This window comes from Bos mutus, chromosome 6, assembly GCF_027580195.1.
Source record: "Bos mutus isolate GX-2022 chromosome 6, NWIPB_WYAK_1.1, whole genome shotgun sequence".
Lineage (NCBI taxonomy): Eukaryota > Metazoa > Chordata > Mammalia > Artiodactyla > Bovidae > Bos > Bos mutus.
The window spans coordinates 14,907,352-14,929,144 of record NC_091622.1 but is presented as its reverse complement, the minus strand read 5'-3'; the positions used below and the strand labels follow the sequence as shown (position 1 = coordinate 14,929,144).

The window sequence follows — 21,793 nt, the reverse complement described above, 5'->3', positions numbered from 1 at the left end:
GAGAACTTATGTAGCCTTTTCCTCCCCTAAATTTCTCTTCAGGTATACACTCAATAACAGAAACCTTGGCCGGATTGTCACTATAGCAGAGCCATTCAACACTGAACTACAACTCTGGCAGGTAGGAAGATAAATTCCTCTATACTTGTCAGGGAAGGAACAGAATTAATTTTTTTTCAAGTAGAAATGATATTTTCTCTATTCAGATCCCAGAAGACTGGGAAAAAGTAATAATTCTTATATATAATTAAATGTACATCTATTTTTTTCTAAACTAAAAAAATTTCAAATAACCAAGAGATAAAGTTTAAAAGTTGAGAAAGGTGAAGCCTGGGGAGGCTTAGGCTCATAGTCCTTGAGACCATACAGTTCAGCAAGCCATGAGCAGTCCATCTCCCCTTTCCAGGTAAGTGTAATCCTGGGATAAGCTGGTCAAGATTTGATTCCTTTCAGAACTCATAGTTTTGGAATTTCAAAGCTAAGCCCAAATCTTTCAGATTTCGGATACCTCAATTCCTGTGGGGTGGAGGGGTAAGGGCATGTTCGTTAACGTTAGACAGAGATTGTACGAATTTTCAGTATCTGTTTAAGATATTGGAATGTTACATCCTTCTGTAAAACAAAATAATTCTTATTTTTGTAAATAGCAGATACTACTATGGTTAAGTTTGGGAGAGGGTTTTGGAGGGAAGAGAGAAAACAAACCAAATTTAATAGAGATTTTTTGATGAGCCCTCAGTGAGTGAACTGAAAGTATATAAAACACTCCAGACTCTTGGAACAAAAGGCTAATAAAGCCATCATTCCACAGTATAGACTTCCCAGGAAACACCTTGGGAGAACGTGCAGAAAACTGAGAAACTTGCAAAAGCAAAGAGAGCATGCCAGCCACCACTGTGCTGCTCTCCTTCCCCAGTACAGCAGGGCCTCTTTTGCAGCACATGCTGCCAGGCATCCAAAGCCATGGGTAATGACTACCAATCTGAGAGATGGGCTCAATCTGAATGATGCATCAGAAGATGTATCTTAATGTTGTTCAGTGATACTGAATTTCCAGCAAAGAAGGAAACAAACCCAGCATGTAAATAAAATCCCTGAAGAATACGTGGGCTTAAAATTACTTTCTTAATTATTGCTTTCTCTTTTATAGATCAAGAGCTTTTTCGAAAGATATCCTGAAGCTGGAGCGGGACAAAAACCTAGGGAGCAAGTACTGGAAACAGTGAAAAACAATATCGAGTGGCTAAAACAAAACAGGGACACCATAAGAAACTGGTTTCTTGATTTGAATGGTTAATGTGTCCAAATATCAAATTTTAATTTTGTGACTCTATTGTTTCTCTGTTAAATATTTGGTGGCCTAATTTACAAGCACTCTGGAGGGAGTTTTATATATAGATACTGCTTTCACCAAGTACTGTGTTTATATGTCTTGCCAAGCTTTTAGATTGTCCCATTTTGTTTATGAAGGAAGATACTAATGGAGTAGTTAATGTACTCAGGGATTTCTTCTAAGCATACTTCATAGGAGATTCTTTACAAACTGAAGATAATTTAATAGCCATTTTAAGGTCTTTAAATATCATTCTTTGTATCCTAAATCTGTGAAAATAGAACAATTTGGTCTTAGCTTTATATTTTTAGTACCAAAGAAGCACCACTTAATCTTCTGTCTTGAATGATTTTTAAAGTTTAAATACCAGTACTGAGGGACCAATATTACCATCTTAATCTTTATTTTATTATTCAGAATTACACAGATCTAACATCATTGTATTCACATATGTTTTACTCTTTTAAATCCTATCAAAGTAACCTGGGGTTAAATTTTACTCAAGGATTGCATGAATTAACCAAAGAAATACCTGACTCTTACCTTTGTTATAAAATCAACAAAAGAATTTTCCTCTCCTTTTTAAAATAAATCTGAATGATTACCTTGAAAAAATGCATTGTTTTCCAGTGTTCCTTTACTCTTGAATAATGACTGTAGCACTCCCCAAATACTTTCAGTTCAGTTCTGTCGCTCAGTCGTGTCCGGCTCTTTGCAACCTCATGAATCTCAGCATGTCAAATACTTTAGCAGGAGGCAATAAGATTCAAGAACCAAGTCTTTTTCATGCTTAGTTTTTTGTCATCCTGCTCCATTCCCTACAAAGTTCCTTCAAATAAGCTATGAAATTAAGGGGAAGATACTGCTTAAATCCTACATGGATTTTAGAGGAAAAGGGCTAAATAATTGGAAACTTATTAGGAAACAGAGAAGGGTGATCATTCCATAAAACTAAATGGAATTAGAACTTAGCTTTGATCTTACCTAGCAATCCTTAAGTGTGAATATAAGGAAACCCATGGATGTTTCCAACATGACTCTGCATATCTGAGGATATATCTTCTTAGATATAACTTTAATGTGTAAACCCTTATATCCTAATCCATACAGAATCAGTTCAGTTCACTTCAGTCGCTCAGTCGTGTCCGACTCTTTGTGACCCCATGGACAGGAACACTCCAGGCCTCCTTGTCCATCACCAATTCATACAGAATCAGATCAGATCAGATTAGATCAGTCGCTCAGTCGTGTCTGACTCTGTGACCCCATGAATCGCAGCACGCCAGGCCTTCCTGTCCATCACCAACTCCCGGAGTTCACTCAGACCCACGTCCATCAAGTCAGTGATGCCATCCAGCCATCTCATCCTCTGTTGTCCCCTTCTCCTCTTGCCCCCAGTCCCTCCCAGCATCAGAGTCTTTTCCAATGAGTCAACTCTTCGCATGAGGTGGCCAAAGTACTGGAGTTTCAGCTTTAGCATCATTCCTTCCAAAGAAATCCCAGGGCTGATCTCCTTCAGAATGGACTGGTTGGATCTCCTTGCAGTCCAAGGGACTCTCAAGAGTCTTCTCCAACACCACAGTTCAAAAGCATCAATTCTTTGGCACTCAGCCTTCTTCACAGTCCAACTCTCACATGACCACAGGAAAAACCATAGCCTTGACTAGACGAACCTTTGTTGGCAAAGTAATGTCTCTGCTTTTGAATATGCTATCTAGGTTGGTCATAACTTTCCTTCCAAGGAGTAAGCGTCTTTTAATTTCATGGCTGCAGTCACCATCTGCAGTGATTTTGGAGCCCAGAAAAATAAAGTCTGACGCTGTTTCCACTGTTTCCCCATGTATTTCCCATGAAATGGTGGGGCCGGATGCCATGATCTTCGTTTTCTGAATGTTGAGCATACAGAATAGCACTGATCAAATTTATATTCGTGATTTGACTAAAGACATCAATTTTGTAGGAGCTGGTGGCAAGAACATGTTTAACATGGCACTTGATGCCTAGTAGATCCACAACACAAGTCCAATAGACAGAAAAGGTAGAAAATTAGTATGTTCCAATCTGCTATATCTAGAAAATCTAAATTTATTTGGAACCTTCAGAAGTATAATTTAAGATTGGTTTGATGATAATTGAAACATATGGAAACAATCAAAACCCTAGCTTTGACTTTACATAAAAAATATTCCCTAATCAAGGACTCTCAAACTTTGTAAACTTTCCTATTGCTGTCTCTTAATTTTTACTTCTCAATCCACATAGCTAAACTGTCAAAGTCAAATGTAGACTGGGGGGAGGAGGGGGAAGACAAAAAAACACGATATTTTCAGGCTAAAACTTTTAAATTATTGTTTTAAATTACTTCAGAAGAAAACCACATTAACATCATAAATCATCAGGAACAACAACAAAAAAAAATCCCACTACCCTCATGGGGATTAACACCCTAACTTCAAATTGACCACAATCAAAACCAGCACTTGAAGTCTATGTATTGTTCCAAGTGGATAAATAAGGAAGTGGGATGTTTTATCCTTCTGCTTTATGCAATAAATTCTTTAAAAAATTTGAAGGAGATGGTACATGAAACAGATTCCCAACTTGCCTATAAGTCATTCTGCCTCATTCCACTCTAAGCATTAAAACTGAGAATGAATTGTTTAGTTCTATTTACCCCATATGAAAAAGAACTGTGCACACTTCGTTATAACTCCAGTAGCCAATCAGGCCCTTCACAAACAATGTCTGGTTTTTAAAGGCTGATAACCAATAGATAGATCTATGCCAAGAAGAGTTTGCTACTGTGCTTTTTTGATTTTGTCATGATTTTTACAGGGAAAAATTTTAGTATGTTGTATCCAAAATTAAACCATAATAAACCATCAACTTTAAAGAATTAACAGGAAGAAATGATCAGCAAAGTCATGTAGCAAGAAGCAGGGCCAGTAATAATTATTGCCTCCTTCTAGGCAGTTTATTCCTATATTGCAGATCACTGCTGTGCACCCACACAAGTGTAAACTAGGAGCTTATATAATAAACTAGGACATATAAGTAGCAAGCAGGGAAGGTCTGGGGAGCAGAGATATACAGCTAGGTTGAAGGCAATGTTACTCCTACAGTTTACCCTTCATGTAGATAAAGTGTTATTCCAAAAATAGATAAATACAAGGTGGGAAGAGAAATCTCAAATGGTAATTCTCAAAGGGAGAATAAGCAGGGAACAGAGGAAGAAGAGTAGAATAACCAATGAAACTTCCAAAACTGCTAAATAATAGTGACAGTAACAATAATAACAAGTTCCTTTCCAATACCAAGCCCTATTCTAAACACAAGTACTCCACATACATCAATTTCTATATTTGAACTTTACAAAAACCCATGAGGTCGGTACTGTTAATATCCCCATTTTACAGATGGAGAAACAGACAGAGAAGTCACACAACTTGCCCAAGGCCAAAAAGTTAGTGTCTGGCATGAGCCATGACTTGAACCTAGTTTATCACCAGAATCAACATACATACCCACATATTAAAGTAGAAATCCCTGAAGAGATTCCATTATCTTACCCCATTGTGAGATAGTTCAGCATAGGTATGTGACTTACTTTGGCTGGTCAAATATTGATGAAATTGATGTGTGTCAATCTCAGGCTGAAATGTGCAGAGTCAGCACATGGTTTGCCACATTCTCCATTTTTCTTCTGCCACTAGATCCAGCAATGTTCCAGATAGAGGCTGTTCTGTTTGCCTGAATTTCAGGAGGAAAACAATAAAACCAAAAATCAGTTCTTTGAAAAGAACAAAAAACCCCCAGACAAACCTTTAGCTAGTATAATCAAGAACAAAGTGAGAAAACTTAAATTACTGAAATTAGGAATGAAAGAGGAGGCATCACTATCAAATTTACAGAGATAAGAAGAATTAAAGAGAACTCTATGCATAGCCATACACCAACAAATCAGATAACTTAGATTAAATGAACAAATTCCTAGAAAAACACAAACTATCAAACTGACTCAAGAAGAAACAGACAATCTTAAAAACAAAAACTTGCCACAAAGAAAAGCCCAGGACCAGATGGCTTCCTTCATGAATTTTACCAAATATTTAAAGAAAAATTAGCACCAATCCTTCACAAACTTGCAAAAAATAGACAAGGAGGGAACACTTCTCAATTCTACGAGGTCATTAACACAATGATACCAAAACCAGGCAAAGACATCACAAGAAAAAAATCCCCCAAACTACAGATCAATATCCTTTTTTAATATATGCACAAAGACTCTCAACAAAATACTTTTACTAACAAACCAAATCTGGCAACAAAGAAAAACGATTAAAGACCATGGACAAGTGCCAAGTGGAATTTATCCAAGAATGTAAGATTGTTTTGACATACGAAAATCAATCAATGTGATGTACTATATTGATGGAATAAGGACAAAACCCACATGATCAATCCCATGGTGCAGAAGAAACATTTGAAAAAATCCAGAACCCTTTCATGATAAAACCTTCAACAAGCTAGGAATAGAAGGGAACTTCTTCAACCTGAAAACAGCATCTATGAAACACCAACAGCTAACATCACACATACAGGTGAAAGACTGAATGCTTTGCCCTTAGATCAGTAGCAAGACAAGGATGTGCTTGCTTGCAACTTAACACTGGAGTGGAACTCTTGCAAAGGAAATTAGGAAAGGAAAGGAAATAAAAGACATCCAGGGCTTCCCTGGTAGCTCACTGCAGGAATCACGAGTTCCCTCCCTGATTCAGGAAGATTTCACATGCCATAGAGCAACGAAGCCAGAAGGCCACAACTACTGAGCCTGTGCTCTAGAACTTGGCAGCTACAACTACTGAAGCCCGTGAACACTAGAGCCCATGCTCCTCACCAAGAGAAGCCACGGCAATGAGAAGCCTGCTCGCCACAACTAGAGAGTAGCCCCTGCTCACTGCAACTAAAGAAAAGTCCACGCAGCAATGAAGACCCAGCACAGCCAAAAATAAATAAAATTTTAAAATTATTTTTTAAAAGATATCCAAATTAGAAAAAAGAAAATGATCTTTATTATCAGAGGACATGATTTTGCACATAGAATATCCTAAAGAATATATGCACACACATATAGATGATTACCTAAATGAATTCAGCAAAGTTGCAGGACACAAATTAATTGCATTTCAATACACTAGCAATGAAAAATAAGAAAATAAAATTAGTTACATTCCAAGACCATCTAAAAGGATAAAATACTAAGCAACAAATTTAACAAAAGAAGTCCAAGACTTGTAGACTTAAAACTAGGAAATATTGTTTAAAAAAATTAAAGATCTAAATACATGGAAGGACATCTCAGGTTCATAGATTGGAAGACATAATATTGTGAAAATGGCAATACTCCCCAAATCTACAGATTCAACATAATCCCTAAAAATGTCACCTTGCTTTTTTGCAGAAACTGAAAACCTGATCATAAAATTCATATTGAAATGAACACAGAATAAACAGAAGAATCTTCAAAGTAAGAACAGGTTGTAGAACTCACATATCTCAAATTTAAAACTTACTACTCAACTACAATAATCAGTAGAATATGATACTGCCATAAGGAGAGACATATAGGTCAATGGAATAGAATTGAGAGTCCAGAAATAAATACTTACATATATGGTCACTTGATTCTTCACAAGACAATAATAATGTATAAAGACTCTTTTCAATAAATGGTGCTAGGATAACTGGATATCCACACGCAAATAAAATGAAGTTGGAACACTTTCTTACATCAAACACAAAAATTAACTCAAAATACATCATAAACCTAAAAGCTAAAACTACAAAAGAACAAAACAAAACAAAAAACATGCAAGTAAATCTTTGTGATCTTGGATTAGGCAATGATTTCTTAGTCATGATACCAAAAGCATAAAAAACAAAAGAAAACAATAGATAAATTAGTCTATATCAAAATCAAAAACTTTATTGCTGCAAATGATACAGTCAAGAGAGTTATAAGACAAACCACAGTACCAAAGAAAATATTTGTAAATCAAAAATCCTAATTAGGGACTGGTATGAAAAACAATACTGCATAAGAACCTGGAATGTTAGGTCCCGGAATCAAAGTAAATTGGACATGGTCAAGCAGATGGCAAGAGTGAACATCAACATTTTAGGAATCAGTGAATTAAAATGAATGCGAATGGGTGAATTTAATTCAGAAGACCATTACATCTACTACCGTGGGTGAGAATCACTTAGAAGAAACGGAGCAGCCCTCATAATCCACAAAAGAGTCTGAAATGCAGTACTTAGGTTCAATCTCACAAATGACAGAATGATCTCAGTTAATTCCCAAGGGAAGTCACAGTAACCTAAGTCTATGTCCCAACCACTAACGCCAAAGAAGCTGAAATTGAACAGTGCTATGAAAATCTACAACACATTCTAGAACTAACACCAAAAAATGATGTCCTTTTCATCATAGGGGATTGGAATGCAAAAGTAGGAAGACAAGAGATACCTGGAGTAAAAGGCAAGTTTGGCCTTGGAGTACAAAATGGAAAAGGGCAAAGGCTAACAAGTTTTGCCAAGAGAACATACTGGTCACAGCAAAGTCCCTCTTATAACAACACAAGAAATAACTCTACACATGGACATCACCAGGTGGTTTATACTGAAGTTAGATTGATTATATTCTTTGCAGCTGAAAATAGAGAACCTCTATACAGTCAGCAAAAACAAGACCAGGAGCTGACTGTGGCTCAGACCATCAGCTCCTTATTGCAAAATTCAGGTTTAAATTGAAGAAATTAGGGAAAACCACTAGACCATTCAGGTATGACCTAAATCAAATCCATTATGATTATAAGTGGAGATGATTAGATTTAAGGGATTAGAGCTGGTAGGCAGACTGCCTGAAGAATTATGGACAGAGGTTTGTAAATTATATAGGAGGTGGTGACCAAAACCATCCCCAAGAAAAAGAAATGCAAGAAGACAAAGTGGTTATCTGAGGAAGCCTTACAAACAGCTGAGAAAAGAGAAGCAGAAGGCAAAGGAGTAAGGGAAAGATATCCAACTGAATGCAGAGTTCCAGAGAACAGCAAGGAGAGATAAGAAAACCTTCTTAAGTGAACAATGCAAAGAAATAGAGGGATACAATAGAATGGGAAAAACTAGAGATCTCTTCGGAGAAGGCAATGGCACCCCACTCCAGTACTGTTGCCTGGAAAATCCCATGGACGGAGGAGCCTGGTGGGCTACAGTCCATGGGGTAGCGAAGAGTCGGACACGACTGAGCGACTTCACTTTCACTTTTCACTTTCATGCATTGGAGAAGGAAATGGCAACCCACTCCGTGTTCTTGCCTGGAGACTTCCAGGAATGGGGGAGCCTGGTGGGCTGCCGTCTATGGGGTCGCACAGAGTTGGACACGACAGAAGCGACTGAGCAGCAGCAGCAGAGATCTCTTCATGAAAATTGGAGATACCAAGGGAACATTTCATGCAAAGATGGGCACAATAAAGGACAAAACAGCAAGGACCTAACACAAGCAGAAGAGGTTAAGACGTGGTGAGAATGCACAAAAGAATTACACATAAAAGGTCTTAATGATCTGGATAACCATGATGGTGTGGTCACTGACTTAGAGCCAAACATCCTGGAGTGTGAAGTCAAGCAGGCCTTAGGAAGCGTTACTATGAGTGGAGGTGGTGGAATTCCAGCCTAGCTATTTCAAATCTTAAAAGATGATGCTGTATAATAGGCTTCAGTTCCATCCACCTCATTAGAACTGCATGTTGATGTATGGCAAAACCAATACAATATTGTAAAGTAATTAGTCTCCAATTGAAATAAATGAATTTAAATTTTTAAAAAAAGATGATGCTTTAAAGGGTTGCACTCAATATACCAACAAATTTGGAAAACTGAGCAGTGGCCACAGGACTGGAAAAGGTCAGTTTTCATTCCAATCCCAAAGAAAGGCAACACCAAAGAATGTTCAAAATACTGTACAATTGCACTCATTTCACATGCTAGCAAGATTATGCTCAAATCTTTCAAGCTAGGCTGCAGCATCAACTGAGAACTTCCAGATGTTCAAGCTGAATTTAGAAAAGGCAGAGGAACCAGAGATCAAATTGCCAATATCTGCTGGATCACAGAAAAAACAAGGGAATAAAAAAAAAAAAAACACGACTATTTTATTGACTACACTAAAGCCTTTGACTGTGTAGATCACAACAAACTCTGGAAAATTTTTAGAGATGGGAATTTCAGATCCACTTACCTGTCCCCAGAAATCCATATGCAGGTCAAGAAGCAACAGTGACAACCAGACATAGAACAATGGGTTGGTTCAAAATTGGGAAAGGCGTACACCAAAGCTGTATATTGTCACATTGCTTATTCTACTTCCATGTAGAGTACATAATGAGAAATGCCAGGCTGGATGGCTCATAAGCTGGAATCAAAATTGCCAGGAGAAATATCAATGACCTCAGATATGCAGATGACACTACCCTAATGGCACAGAGTAGCTAAACAGCCTCATGATGGTGAAAGAGGAGAGTAAAAAAGCTGGTTTAAAACTCAACATTCAAAAAACTAAGATCATGGCATCCAGTCCCATCACTGGATGGGGCAAATAGATGGGGAAACAATGGAAACAGTGACAGATTTTATTTTCTTGGTCTCCAAAATCACTGTGCACTGGTGATTGCAGCAATGAAACTAAAAGACACTTGCTCCTTTGACAAACCTAAACAACATACTAAAAAGCAGAGGCATCACTTTGCCAACAAAGGTCCATATACTCAAAGCTATGGTTTTTCCAGTAGTCATGTACAGATATGAGAGTTGGACCATAAAAAAGGCTGAGCACCAAAGAATTGATGCTTTTGCATCGTGGTGCTGGAGAAGACTTGCTGTCCCTCAGACAGCAAGGAGCTCAAACCAGTCAATCCTAAAGGAAATCACCCTGAATATTCACTGGAATGACTGATGCTGATACTGATGCTCCAATAATTTGGCTACCTGATGCAAAGAGCTGACTCTTTGGAAAAGACCCTGATGCTGAGAAAGATTGAGGGCAGGAGAGGAAGCGGGCAACAGAGGATAAGATGGTTGATGGCCTCACCAACTCAACGGACATGAGTTTGAGCAAACTCTGGGAGATAGTGAAGGACAGGGAAGCCTGGCATGCTGCAGTTCATGGGGCCTCAAACAGGCAAACACAATTTAATGAATGAATAAACCAAAAATGCAGAATATATAAAGAACTCTTACAACTCCACAATAAAAAGATTACCCAATTAAAAATGGGCAAAAGATTTGCATAACTACTTCTCTAAAGATAGACATATATCCAATAAGTACATGAAAACATGCTCAACATTATAAACCACTAGTGAAATGCACATTCAAACCACAGTGAGATACCACCTCACACCCACTAGAATGGCAATAATAAAAAAGATAGACAATAACAACTGTTGACAAGGATATGAAGAAATTGGAACCTTCATACATTGCTAGTAGGAATTTAAAATGCTGCAGCTGCTTTGGAAAACAGTTTGGTAGTTCTTCAAAATATTAGAGTTACTATAAACCCAGCAATTTTACTTCAAGATATATACCCAAGAAAAATGAAAACAAATATCCACACAAAAAGCTGTATGCAAATGTTTATAGTAACATTATTCATAATAATCAAATGAAACAAATCAAATTATGAATGAATTTTTAAAAGATGGTATATACCTGTAAGGAAATATTACAGAAGAGGAATGCTTCTAATACATAACACATATGAACCTTGAAAATCATAACTGTACACTTTAAATGGGTGAATTTAATGGTATGTGTATGTTTCAATAAGATGTTTTTAAAAGTCACCCAGAAATTGAAAAAAAGAGAAGGAATATCTCCAAATATACAAAGTCAAAACTTTTTTTTTTTGCCTACCAGATCAACCAAAATTAAAGAGACTGAAAATTCACTGTTGATGAGGGGATGGTTCGGAAATAGACTTCTCACCAATGGTGGTAGCAGTGTGGATTGGAACAGTGTTTTAAATGGGAATTTGGTAACATATTTTATAATTTTAAATATGCTTTTCCTTTGAGCCAGCAATACAATTTCTAGAGGTTTATCCTTTAGACGCTGTATAAAAATACTTGCATGAAAAAAAAAAATACTTGCATGGTATACAGGATGAAAGGATTTTCACTGCAGAGCTCTGAAGGTGAAGAACCTATGGCAGTTTCTAAGATTGTTAAACAAATTACGATGCTCCCTTAGACTAGAATAAGATACCAGCATTCATTCCCATATGCTCTACCTTCTCTTCCATTATGGCTAAGCTCCTAGTTAGGGCCAGTGTGTTAGGTCTCATCTTTGTTCAACTTCTCAAAGCATGGTACTAGTAAATAAATCTGTGTTCTCTCTCTTACACTATCAGTGTTTCCTTATCTACTACATTCTTTGCATCAGCAGAGAAACATGCTATTATTTCCCCCCAAATTAAAATATTCCACCCCCCAGTCTCTTAACCCTATTTTTCTTTCCTGATCTCTCCTTCTACTCACTGAAACTTCTCGTAAGAGTAATCCATGCTTGTTTAAAGAATTTAGCAGAAACTATCCGATTTTAAATGTGTATGCCATCAGACCTAGCAATTCCACTATTAGGGATACCTTTTAGATAAATACTTAAGAGGTATTCATTTATGTTCAAGATTTTATAAGAGTAAAAGACAAAAACAAAACAAAACAGAGTTGTCTAGGCTCATCTAAAATTTCTTCCTTGAGCCCATTCTAACTGGGCTTTCATCCCCACTAATCCTCATAAACTGCTTCCTGAGGTCAGGACTTGCTAAATTCAAAAATCAATTCTCAAAACAATTCTACAAAAAGCCAAGATAATAGTGTCCAAATATACAGCTAACTGATATGACTTAATCCAAAGTTAAACTTTAAGACTTCTAGACAAATGAAATGGACTATATACTCTTCAGATAACCTCTCAAAAATACTACTTTCAATGTTTTGATGTTTTATCAAAGTTTTGATGTTTTATCAAAATAGTAGTGAGTTGGAGTACAGATTTCCTCTCTTGCTACTTGAACAGTCAAATGAACTGAGGGAAATGTCAAATTTCCTTCAAATTGAAATACATCTTCAATTTATCTTGAAGTGTTGATTGCAAAGCTATATTAATTAAAGTTATAGATTTTATAATTCTGTATCAAGAGGTTCCCCCCCCCCCCATCAGAAGATGGCTGAGGAGGGGGCTTAGCAATTCTCTCGTTACATCTTTTACAGGCTAAAACAATTGGAGCCATGTTCTACATCCAGTAATTTTGGTACCTTAATAGTTAGCCAGTATGTTAACTAGTTGCAAAATTACTGATTTGGGGAAATCTTACCTTTGTTCTACATTTGAAGTGTAAGTGTATTCAGACAGCTGCATCTCAACTTCATAAGAATATGAAGCAATCCAAGTCTACGACCCAACCAGTAATGCTGAAGAAGCTGAACGGTTATATGAAGACCTACAAGACCTTTTAGAACTAACACCCCAAAAAGATGTCCTTTTCATTATAGGGGACTGGAATGCAAAAGTAGGAAGTCAAGAAACACCTGGAGTAACAGGCAAATTTGGCCTTGGAATATGGAATGAAGCAGGGCAAAGGCTAATAGAGTTTTCCCAAGAGAACACACTGGTCATAGCAAACATCCTCTTCCAACAACACAAGAGAAGACTTTACACATGGACATCACCAGATGGTCAACATTGAAATCAGACTGTTTGTATTCTTTGCAGCCAAAAATGGAGAAGCTCTATACAGTCAGCAAAAACAAGACCAGGAGCTGACTGACTGTGGCTCAGATCATGAACTCCTTATTGCCAAATTCAGACTGAAATTGAAGAAAGTAGGGAAAACCACTAGACCATTCAGCTATGACCTAAATCAAATCCCTTATGATTATACAGTGGAAGTGAGAAATAGATTTAAGGGACTAGATCTGATAGAGTGCTTGATGAACTACGGACGGAGGTTCGTGACATTGTAGAGGAGACAGGGATCAAGACCATCCCCGTGGAAAAGAAATGCAAAAAAGCAAAATGGCTGTCTGGGGAGGCCTTACAAATAGCTGAGAAAAGAAGAGAAGAGAAAAGCAAAGGAAAAAAGGAAAGATATAAGCATCTGTATGCAGAGTTCGAAGAAATAGCAAGAAGAGATAAGAAAGCCTTCCTCAGCAATCAGTGCAAAGAAATAGAGGAAAACAACAGAATGGGAAAGACTAGAGATCTCTTCAAGCAAATTGGAGATACCAAGGGAACATTTCATGCAAAGATGGGCTCAATAAAGGACAGAAATGGCATGGACCTAACAGAAGCAGAAGATATTAAGAAGAGGTGGCAAGAATACACAGAAGAACTGTACCAAAAAGATCTTCACGACCAAGATAATCACGATGGTGTGATCGCTCACCTAGAGCCAGATATCCTGGAATGTGAAGTCAACTGGGCCTTAGAAAGCATCACTACAAAGTTAGTGGAGGTGATGGAATTCCAGTTGAGCTATTTCAAATCCTGAAAGGTGATGCTATGAAAATGCTGCACTCAATATGCCAGCAAATTTGGAAAACTCAGCAGTGGCCACAGTACTGGAAACAGTCAGTTTTCATTCCAATCCCAAAGAAAGGCAATGCCAAAGAATGCTCAAACTACTGCACAATTGCACTCATCTCACACGCTAGTAAAGTAATGCTCAAAATTCTTCAAGCCAGGCTTCAGCAGTACATGAACCGTGAACTTCCCGATGTTCAAGCTGGTTTTAGAAAAGGCAGAGGAACCAGAGATCAAATTGCCAACAACTCTGCTGGATCATGGAAAAAGCAAGAGAGTTCCAGAAAAACATCTATTTCTGCTTTATTGACCTTGCCAAAACATTTGACTGTGTGGATCACAACAAACTGTGGAAAATTCTGAAAGAGATGGGAATACCAGACCACCTGACCTGCCTCTTGATAAATCTATATGCAGGTCAGGAAGCAACAGTTAGAACTGGACATGGAACAACAAACTGGTTCCAAATAGGAAAAGGAGTACGTCAAGGCTGTATATTGTCACCCTGTTTATTTAACTTATATGCAGAGTACATCATGAGAAATGCTGGGCTGGAAGAAGCACAAGCTGGAATCAAGATTGCTGGGAGAAATATCAATAATCTCAGATATGCAGATGACACCACCCTTATGGCAGAAAGTGAAGAGGAACTAAAAAGCCTCTTGATGAAAGTGAAAGTGGAGAGTGAAAAAGTTGGCTTAAAGCTCAATATTCAGAAAACGAAGATCATGTCATCTGGTCCCATCAGTTCATGGGAAATACATGGGGAAACAGTGGAAACAGTGTCAGACTTTGTTTTGGGGGGGCTCCAAAATCACTGCAGATGGTGACTGCAGCCATGAAATTAAAAGACGCTTACTTCTTGGAAGGGAAGTTATGACCAACCTAGATAGCATATTCAAAAGCAGAGACATTACTTTGCCAACAAAGGTTCGTCTAGTCAAGGCTATGGTTTTTCCAGTAGTCATGTGTGGAAGTGAGAGTTGGACTGTGAAGAAGGCTGAGCACCGAAGAATTGATGCTTTTGAACTGTGGTGTTGGAGAAGACTCTTGAGAGTCCCTTGGACTGCAAGGAGATCCAACCAGTCCATTCTAAAGGAGATCAGTCCTGGGTGTTCTTTGGAAGAAATGATGCTAAAGCTGAAACTCCAGTACTTTGGCCACCTCATGTGAAGAGCTGACTCAATGGAAAAGACTCTGATGCTGGGAGGGATTGGGGCAGGAGGAGAAGGGGACGACAGAGAATGAAATGGTTGGATGGCATCAGCAACTAGATGGATGTGAGTGGCCTGGCGTGCTGCAATTCATGGGGTCACAAAGAGTCGGACACAACTGAGTGACTGAATTGAACTGATGTCAGATTTACAACAATGCTTATCCCTAAGTGATGTAAATGATTCCTATCCAAGAAATTAAAAGTCTAGGTATAAGAATCAATAAATGATCAAAGAAATGTATACTATTCCTAAAGATTTATCCACAATATGATGACAAGGAGATTCAATGATCTGATTTTTCAGAAAAGTCTAAATTTGAATTTTATCAAGAAGGAAGCTATAAAAAATTTTAGACAAAATTCCAGGTAAACTAACACATGCATAATTTGGGGTAAGTAACTTTGGCCACCTCATGAGAAGAGTTGACTCATTGGAAAAGACTGATGCTGGGAGGGATTGGGGGCAGGAGGAAAAGGGGACGACAGAGGATGAGATGGCTGGATGGCATCGCTGACTCGATGGACGTGAGTCTGAGTGAACTCCAGGAGTTGGTGATGGACAGGGAGGCCTGGCATGCCGCGATTCATGGGGTCACAAAGAGTCTGACACGACTCAGCGATTGATCTGATCTGATCTGAAAAGGCTGTGCTTTTTTTTTAATTTTAAATATAAAGCAATAAGCTATACTCTGGATCCAGCAATGATTAGTCAATGACTGTCCATAAATTATGAAAGTTTAGCTTAAACATTTAAATTAAATGTGCAGTCATAACTTGAGAATAGCACAGAGTAACACAGGATCTACAACTTTCAGAGAAGTCAGTGGATGGTGACTGCACCAATGAAATTAAAAGACACTTGCTCCTTGGAAGAAAAGCTATGACAAACCTAGACATAATGTTAAAAAGTAGAGACATCACTTTGCCGACAAAGATCCATATAGTCAAAGCTATGGTTTTTCCAGAGGTCATGTATGGATGTGAAAGCTGGACAGTAAAGAGGGTGAGCACTGAAGAATTGATGCTTTTGAACTGTGGTGCTGGAGAAGACTCTTGAGAGTCCCTTGGAGAGCAAGAAGATCAAACCAATCAGTCCAAAAGGAAATCAACCTTGAATATTCCTTAGAAGGACTGATACTGACACTCCAGTACTTTGGCCACATGATGTGAAGAGCCAACTCATTGGAAAACACCCTGATGCTGGGAAAGATTGAAGGCAGGAGGAGAAGGGGATGACAGGGGAGGAGGTGGTTGGATGGCATCATCGACTCAATGGATGTGAGTTTGACTAGACTCTGAGAGATAGTGAAGGACAGGGAAGCCTGGCGTGCTGCAGTCATGGGGTCTCAAAGAGTCAGACATGACTTAGCAACTGAACAACAGCTATACAGTGTCCTAGAGATCACTGGAATGTAATCTAAATTCATTCACCAAATTCATTTTCATGTAACACTGCCTCAGAATCTATCCTAAATTCTGGTTCTACCTACCAGGCTTAGATTTTCTCATGTGGATGTTTTTATTTTCACATATCTTGTTGATAATGGGAAAGGAGAGTCTTTATTTTGAAACAAAAGGAATAAGGTTTAAGTATATAAGATCCAAGGTGGGCACTTGATTTCGTATACAACTTACAGATATGGCCATAGTTTTAGCTGTGCATTATTTGTTAACTTGCAGTCTTTTTCATCCATACACTGTCAATCAGTTAAGTTCAGCTGCTCAGTTGTATCAGATTCTGTGACCCCATGGACTGCAGCATGCCAGGCTTCTCTGTCCATCACCAACTCCCGGAGCTTACTCAAACTCATGTCCATCGAGTCGATGATGACATCCAACCATCTCAGCCTCTGTCATCCCCTTCTCCTCCCACTTTCAATCTTTCCAGCATCAGGGTCTTTTCCAGTCAGTCAGTTCTTTGCATCAGGTGGCCAAAGTATTGGAGCTTCAGCTTCAGCATCAGTCCTCCCAATGAATATTCAGGACTGATTTCCTTTAGGATGGACTGGTTTTATCTGCTTGCAGTTCAAGGGACTTTGGAGAGTCTTCTCCAACACCACAGTTCAAAAGCATCAATTCTTCAGTGCTCAGCTTTCTTTATAGTCCAGCTCTCACATTCATTCATGACTACTGGAAAAACCACAGCTTTGAATAGATGGACCTTTGTTGGTAAAGTAATGTTTCTGCTTTTTAATATGCTGTCTAGGTTGGTCATAGCTTTTTTCCCAAGGAGCAGGCATCTTTTAATTTAATGGCTGCAGTCACCATCTGCAGTGATTTTAGAGCCCCCCAAATTAAAGTCTCTCACTATTTCCATTGTTTCCCTATCTATTTGCCATGAAGTGATGGGACTGGATGCCATGATCTTAGTTTTTTGAATGTAGAGTTTTAAGCCAACTTTTCAATTCTCCTCTTTCACTTTCATCAAGAGGCTCTTTAGTTCCTCTTCACTTTCTGCCAAAAGGGTGGTGTCATCTACATATCTGAGGTTATTTATATTTCTCCTGGCAAGCTTGACTCCAGCTTGTGCTTCATCCAGCCTAGCATTTGGCATGATGTACTCTGCATACAAGTTAAATGAGCAGGGTGACAATATACAGCCTTGACGTATTCCTTTCCCAATTTGGAACCAGTCTGTTGTTCCATGTCCAGTTCTAACTGTTGCTTCTTGACCTGTATACAGATTTCTCAGGAGCCAGATAAGGTGGTCTTTTTGCCATATCTTTAAGAATTCTCCACAGTTTGTTGTGATCCACAAAGTCAAAGGCTTGGCATAGTCAGTAAAGCAGAAATACATGTTTTTCTCAAATTCTCTTGCTTTTCTAATGACCCAGCAGAGGTTGGCAATTTGATCTGTGGCTCCTCTGCCTTTTTAAAATCCAGCTTAAACATCTGGAATTTCTTGGTTCACATACTGTTGAAGCCTGGCATGGAGAACTTTGAGCATTACTTTGCTAGCATGTGAGATGAGTGCAGTTGTGCAGTAATTTGAACATTCTTTGGCATTGCCCTTCTTTGGGATTGGAATGAAAACTGACCTTTTCCAGTCCTGTGGCCACTGCTGTTTTCCAAATTTGCTGGCATATTGAGTGTAGCACTTTTACAGCATCATCTTTTAGGATTTGAATTAGCTCAACTGGAATCCCATCACCTCCACTAGCTTTGTTCCTAGTGATGCTTCCTAAGGCCCGCTTGACTTTGCATTCCAGGATGTCTGGCTCAAGGTGAGTGATAACACCATCATGGTTATCCAGGCAATGAAGATCTTTTTTATAGTTCTTCTGGCTTCCCTGGTGGCTCACATAGTAAAGCGTCTGCCTGCAATGTGGGAGACCCAGGTTCAATCCCTGGGCCAGGAAGATTCCCTGGAGAAGGAAATGGGAATCCACTCCAGTACTCTTGCCTGGAAAATTCCATGGACGGAGGAGCCTTGTAGGCCTCAGTGCATGGGGTTGCAAAGAGACATGACTGAGCGACTTCACTTCACTTTACTTCTGTGTATTCTTGCCACCTCTTCTTAATATCCTCTGCTTCTGTTAGGTCCATACCTTTTCTGTCCTTTATTGTGCCCATCTTTGCATGAAATGTTCCGTTGGTATCTCCAATTTTCTTGAAGAGAGCTCTAGTCTTTCCCATTCTATGGTTTTCCTCTATTTCTTTGCATTGGTCATTGAGGAAGGCTTTCTTATCTCTCCTTGCTCTTCTTTGGAACTCTACATTAAAATGGGTATATCTTTCCTTTTCTGCTTTGCCTTTCACTTCTCTTCTTTTCTCAGCTATCTGTAAGGACTCCTCAGACAACCATTTTGCCTTTTTGCATTTCTTTTTCTTGGGGATGGTCTTGATAACTGCCTCCTGTACAATGTCGTGAACCTCTGTCCATAGTTCTTCAGGCACTCTATCAGATCTAGTCCCTTGAATCTGTTTGCCACTTCCACTGTATAATCATAAGGGATTTGATTTAGATCAAAGCTGAATGGTCTAGTGGTTTTCCCTACTTTCTTCAATTTCAGTCTGAATTTGGCAATAAGGAGTTCATGATCTGAGCCACAGTCAGCTCCCAGTCTTGTTTTTGCTGACTATATAAAGCTTCTCCATCTTTGGCTGCAAAAAATATAATCAATCTGATTTCAGTACTGACCATCTAGTGATGTCCATGTGTAGAGTCATCTCTTGTGTTGTTGAAAGAGGGTGTTTACTATGATCAGTGCGCTCTCTTGGCAAAACTCCATTAGCCTGTGCCCTGCTTCATTTTGTACTTCAAGCCCAAATTTGCCTATTACTCCAGGTATCTCTTGACTTCCCACTCTTGCATTTCAGTCCCCTATATTGAAAAGGGCATCTTTTGGGGGTGTTAGTTCTAGAAGGTCTTGCAGGTCTTCTTAGAACTGTTAGGTAGGTAGAATAGGAAAAAGGAGTCCAAAATGGCGGTGGCTAAAAGACAAGGGAAAAGCCCACAAAAATAGAACAAAGGACGGCCAAAGGAAGGTCCGAGGACCAGAGTGAGGACTTCAGGTAGAAGAAACAGTACTCCTGGCTAGCCCAATTTACATAGGGCAGGCCCAGGAGGAGGGAAAAACATAAAAAGAAGAGCCAAAGGGCTCTCTCTCTCCCGCATGCTGGCACACTCCTCCACTCTCCTCTTTGCGTCTTTGGGTCGGCATGCCCTCACGCTTCAAGGATGGATTCTCTTGCTATCTTCTAAATAAAATAGAGCTGTAACACTGATTTGTCTAAGAGCTATAACACGGTTTGTCCAAGACCTGAGAGCTTTGATGTGTCGAGGGCTTTAATGTCCATCATTCCAAATCTTTGTTGTGATGAGACAGAACCGAGGAGCATACACTCGCCTGACAGAACCATTTAACTTCAGCTTCTTTAGCATTACTGGTCGGGGCATAGACTTGGATTACCATGATATTGAATGGTTTGCCTTGAAAACGAACAGAGATCATTCTGTCGTTTTTGAGAATGCATCCCACTCTTTTGCTGACTATGATGGCTACTCCATTTCTTCTAAGGGATTCTTGCCCACAGTTGTAAATATAATGGTCATCTGAGTTAAATTCACCCATTCCAGTCCATTTTAGTTCACTGATTCCTAAAATGTTTGATGTTCACTTTTGCCATCTCCTATTTGACCACTTCCAATTTACCTTGGAAGAAGCACAAGCTGGAATCAAGATTGCTGGGAGAAATATCATTAACCTCAGATATGCAGATGACACCACCCTTATGGCAGAAAGTGAAGAGGAACTAAAAAAACCTCTTGATGAAAGTGAAAGTGGATAGTGAAAAAGTTGGCTTTCAACATTCAGAAAACGAAGATCATGGCATCCAGTCCCATCATTTCATGGGAAATAAATGGGGAAACTGTGGAAACAGTGTTAGATTTTATTTTTGGGGGCTCCAAAATCACTGCAGATGGTGACTGCAGCCATGAAATTAAAAGACGCTTACTCCTTGGAAGGGAAGTTATGACCAACCTAGATAGCATATTCAAAAGCAGAGACATTACTTTGCCAAGACAGGTTTGTCTAGTCAAGGCTATGGTTTTTCCTGTGGTCATGTATGGATGTGAGAGTTGGACTATGAAGAAGGCTGAGCACCAAAGAATTGATGCTTTTGAACTGTGGTGTTGGAGAAGACTCTTGAGAGTCCCTTGGACTGCAAGGAGATCCAACCAGTCCATTCTAAAGGAGATCAGCCCTGGGATTTCTTTGGAAGGAATGATGCTAAAGCTGAAACTCCAGTACTTTGGCCACCTCATGCGAAGAGTTGACTCATTGGAAAAGACTCTGATGCTGGGAGGGATTGGGGCAGGAGGAGAAGGGGGGACGACAGAGGATGAGATGGCTGGATGGCATCACTGACTCGATGGACGTGAGTCTGGGTGAACTCCGGGAGTTGGTGATGGACAGGGAGGCCTGGCATGCTGCGATTCATGGGGTCGCAAAGAGTCGGACACGACTGAGCGACTGAACTGAACTGAACTGAATTTACCTTGATTCATGGACCTAACATTCCAGTGCGTGCATGGGACTTTTTGTAGAAGGTCACCATTATCTTCATTACCTCCACCACAGTTTTAGCCTGAGGTCAAACAACAAGAAGGGAACATAGCCCTGCCCATCAACAGAAAATGGGATTAAAGATTTACTGAGAATGGCCCCACCCATCAGAACATGACCCAGTTTCCCCCTCAGTCAGTCTCTCCCATCAGTTCAGTTCAGTCTTTTAGTCGTGTCCAGCTCTTTGCAACCCCATGGACTGTAGCATGCCAGGCTTCCCTGTCCATCACCAACTCCTGGAGCTTACTCAAACTCATGTCCATCAAGTTGGTGATGCTATCCAACTATCTCATCCTCTGTCATCCCCTTCAATCTTTCCCAGCATCAGGGTCTTTTCAATGAGTCGGTTTGTCACATCAGGTGGCCAAAGTATTGGAGTTTCAGCTTCAGCATCAGTCCTTCCGAAGATTATTCAGGACTGATTTCCTTTAGGATGGACTGGTTGGATCTCCTTGCAGCCCAAGGGACTCTCAAGAGTTTTATCCAACACCACAGTTCAAAAGCATCAATTCTTTTGTGCTCTCCCAT

General features: G+C 39.3%; 1 protein-coding gene and 1 long non-coding RNA gene across 9 annotated transcripts in view; one reads left to right on the top strand and one right to left on the bottom strand.

The window, feature by feature from the left end:
- ENPEP (glutamyl aminopeptidase) overlaps positions 1–1,961 on the top strand; it is an 80,134-nt gene extending 78,173 nt beyond the window's left edge. Inside the window, exons 19-20 of the mRNA XM_005896222.3 lie at positions 43–121; positions 1,151–1,961. Of these exons, the coding sequence (XP_005896284.1) occupies positions 43–121; positions 1,151–1,297 (226 nt within the window). The 3' untranslated portion in view covers positions 1,298–1,961. The remainder of the gene's footprint in view (positions 1–42; positions 122–1,150) is intronic.
- Positions 1–21,793, bottom strand: part of LOC138988210 (uncharacterized) — a 141,868-nt gene that overhangs the window by 92,823 nt on the left and 27,252 nt on the right. For 7 of the 8 annotated variants that reach the window (XR_011464457.1, XR_011464455.1, XR_011464454.1 and 4 more), the window contains exon 2: positions 4,941–5,083. This is a non-coding gene — a long non-coding RNA (uncharacterized lncRNA). Of the gene's footprint in view, positions 1–4,902; positions 5,084–21,793 lie in introns of all 8 variants that reach the window. The other variant, XR_011464460.1, reaches the window with a different exon arrangement.